We start from the raw sequence: 3,299 nt of genomic DNA, 5'->3' as shown, positions 1-3,299 counted from the left end.
AAAAAAAAAAAAAAAGAATATGTAGTGATACCAAGCAATGCTTATTTTATAGTAAGTGGGAGGAAAACTCAAGTCTACAAAAGATTATGCACATGATGATCCCAGTTAGGTTAAATCAAAACCCAAAATAAACCTATATCCAAGTGAATAAAAAATATTGGGAAGGATATAGGTCAAAAGTTAAAAATGTTTATCTCCAGATGGTAAATTTTCTTCTCTTTTTCTGCATTTCCCAAAATGTATATTATACATTTGTCCTTTTTGCAAAGACAAGGTGATTAAGAACATCCAGTTAGGGCCAGACGCGATGGCTCACGCCTATAATCCCGGCACTTTGGAAGGCCGAGGAGGGTGGATCACTTGAGGTCAGGAGTTCGACCAGCCTGACCAACATAGTGAAACCCTCGTCTCTACTAAAAACACAACAAGTAGCCGGCCATAGTGGGGGGCTCCTGTAATCTCAACTGCTTGGGAGGCTGAGGCAGGAGAATCGCATGAACTCGGGAGGCGGAGGTTGCAGTGAACCAAGATCGCACCACTGCACTCCAGCCTGGGTAACAAGAGCGAAACTCCGTCTCGGAAAAAAAAAAAAAATAGAGCGTGGTGGCACGTGCCTGTGGTCCCAACTACTTGGGAAGCTGAGGTGAGAGGACTGCTTGAGCCTGGGCAATATAGCAGCACCCTGTCTCTACAAAAAGTTAGAATAGTGGGGTGATCCTGTGGTCCCAGCTATTCGGAAGGCTGAGGCGAGGGAATCGCTTGAGCCCAGGAGGTTGAGGCTGAGTGAGCTGTGATGGCACCACTGCATTCCAGCCTGGGCAACAGAGCGAGCGAGACCTTGCCTCAAATAATAATAATAATAATGAAGATTCATGTTCGGCTATCAGTGACATTCGCCTTTCTCAGGCCCCCGAGTTGTCCATTCTGCAAAGCACTTGTAATCCCCAGAAGGTGGGTCTGTGAGTGAACGAGGCACAGCAGCTAACCGGTGCTGTTTTAAACACTTTTTTTTTTCAGAACGAAACAAACCTAAGGCACAGCCACACCCTGCAGAGAACTTCGAAATCGGCGCCTTGGAAAGGGAAGCCAAAAGGATACGGGCCTCTTTCATCTCTCTGGCACATACTAATGGTTAATAGTGCTGTATTTTTTAATACACAAAAGAAGAGAATAGTGGCATCGCCCCGTGTGCCCACCTCGAGAGCCGAGCGAGAGCGGCCGGGCCAGGGGGCTGGGGCCGAGAGGCCTCCGGGTTCCGGGGTTGCGCGGGCCAGGGTGGCCGAGGGCGCTCCCTCGCAACAGCCTAAGCCCGACGCCGCTCCCCAGCCAGATCCTGGCCTCAGGCATCGCAGAGTCCGCGGCCCTCGCCGACGACCCCGTTTAGACCCACAGGACTTGGCATCCTCGAATGCGCCCCACTCCCAGGTCCTCCCTGCACCCTGGACCAGCGGACATGGCTTGAGCGTCCGCTTCTACCACCGAGAGGAGGGCCTAGAGCGGACAGGCCCGCCCTGCCGCTCCTCCCTGTCGCCTCTATCCCGGAAGTTGATGCCGAGCGCAGATCGCGTGCAGCTTGTTAGCGGTGTCGGCTGGGAGGTCTGGAAGGGCTGGGCTTGCGAGAGGATCAACATGCCTGTGAGTTGTTTACGTTGGGGTCCGGGTTTGTTTTGGGCTTCTCTACCTAGGAGCATAGGGGGCGGATGAATCCGGGGGCTTCCCCGGCCTGTAGTGTCCGAGAGTGGCGAGGCGGCTCCAGTCACTCAGCGTCTTCGCGCGTGGCGGGCTTGTAGTGACTTGCCCGGTCAGCGCGGCGCGGCTGGCCCTGCAGGGGCGTGGGCTGCGATCAGCAGGCGGTGGCTGGGGCGGGGGTTGGAGGTAAAAGCTCTCTAGGTAGCTTATGAGCCCTCTTGGTTTTTGGTGGGTGCCCCTGAGGCTGTGATATTTGGGTCTTTTTGCTTTTCTAGTGCTGGTGTTTCTCGCCCCCTCTGCCTTCTTTCGGAATCGATTTCCTACTTGTTTTTCTTTTTAAAAACTGCCTTCATTGTTGCCTTAATATTAATTCTGTCGAGTACGGGTCACGCCTCAGCCAGAATTCCTGTCAGATCAGCTGTTGAGCCCCGGGAGCAAAAATCACCCGAGAGTTGGCGTTCTCTGGTCTACTTCAGCAGTTTCTACTCTAAGCGAGTCCACGTTGGGGTCAGTTTCTTTACTTAGCACCTCGACCTCACACAGTTTGCACTGAAGACAGTTTATTACGCAATTGAGTAAAGAAGGACGGAGTTTGCCTTACCATATGTTTGCTGATCGCCAGAAAGCCCTTTGATAGAGACTTGGAGAGCACAAGTATTATGAAAAGTATTGATGAAAGTTATTAACAGGTTTCGAAAAATAAGTTTACCATCTGAAGTATTGCTTCTGCCGAGGATGACCGTTATTCCTGTTTTTTCATGTATATTTCACGTATGGTTAAATGTGCCGGCATTGCGGTTTAAAACAACTACTAATGATATGCTTCTTTATTCAGCTGGCTAGAGATTTATTACATCCGTCCTTGGAAGAGGAAAAGAAAAAACATAAAAAGAAACGCCTAGTGCAAAGTCCAAATTCTTACTTTATGGATGTAAAATGTCCAGGTAAAATTTCAAATCTTAATTCTTTTACTAAGGAAAATTTCTGTAGGAATTGCTAGTGTGGTGTGTATAGTTAAGATGCTTTAGAACCCTCTGTTGAGTAGAAGTGGGATTACAGAATTGGAAATGTCAGGGTCATTTTCATAATAAATGTACTACTTAAAACCATTGTAGAAACATTTGAGGGTAAGTGAAAGCAGGCATTCAAAGGAGATATGCTATTTCACTTAGTAAGTCTTTAAGCTGTTCAAGTGATAAGTTTCTATTTCATGATACAATGAAAAGTCTGTTGATTCTTCAGTCTAAAACTGTGCTGCCCATACAATGGCTATTAGCTGAATGTGGCTACTGAGCACTTGGTGGGTAATCAAAATGTGAATAGTCAAAATAGGAGGGTTCTTTACCCTTTACTCTCTGGATTTTGCCGATGTAGCACGGGAAAAAAAATACATTGATTACATGTTGAAATGATAATATTTTAGAAATATCAAGTTCAGTAAAGTATATTATTTTACCTGTTTTTTTAAAATTTTGTGTCACTGCTGGAAGAGTTTATGTTTATGTTACACATGTGGCTTGCTGTTTCATAGCGCTAAAGTTCTTAATTTTTTTTTACATATTACCACAAATGTTGAATAGGTGGTGTTCTGCTTTTCACTTTTAACATTG

The 3,299-nt window shown here is 46.8% G+C and overlaps 1 protein-coding gene and 1 long non-coding RNA gene across 2 annotated transcripts in view; one reads left to right on the top strand and one right to left on the bottom strand.

The window, feature by feature from the left end:
• LOC108287664 overlaps nucleotides 1–1,306 on the bottom strand; it is a 12,548-nt gene extending 11,242 nt beyond the window's left edge. Inside the window, exon 1 of the long non-coding RNA XR_001818430.2 lies at nucleotides 1,197–1,306. This is a non-coding gene — a long non-coding RNA (uncharacterized LOC108287664). The remainder of the gene's footprint in view (nucleotides 1–1,196) is intronic.
• Nucleotides 1,114–3,299, top strand: part of RPS27L (ribosomal protein S27 like) — a 4,793-nt gene continuing 2,607 nt past the window's right edge. Inside the window, exons 1-2 of the mRNA XM_017506211.1 lie at nucleotides 1,114–1,635; nucleotides 2,525–2,633. Of these exons, the coding sequence (XP_017361700.1) occupies nucleotides 1,129–1,635; nucleotides 2,525–2,633 (616 nt within the window). The 5' untranslated portion in view covers nucleotides 1,114–1,128. The remainder of the gene's footprint in view (nucleotides 1,636–2,524; nucleotides 2,634–3,299) is intronic.

This window comes from Cebus imitator, unplaced genomic scaffold (genome assembly GCF_001604975.1).
Source record: "Cebus imitator isolate Cc_AM_T3 unplaced genomic scaffold, Cebus_imitator-1.0 Scaffold350, whole genome shotgun sequence".
Lineage (NCBI taxonomy): Eukaryota > Metazoa > Chordata > Mammalia > Primates > Cebidae > Cebus > Cebus imitator.
The sequence above is the reverse complement of the archived record's forward strand: the minus strand, read 5'-3'. Positions and strand labels throughout refer to the sequence as shown.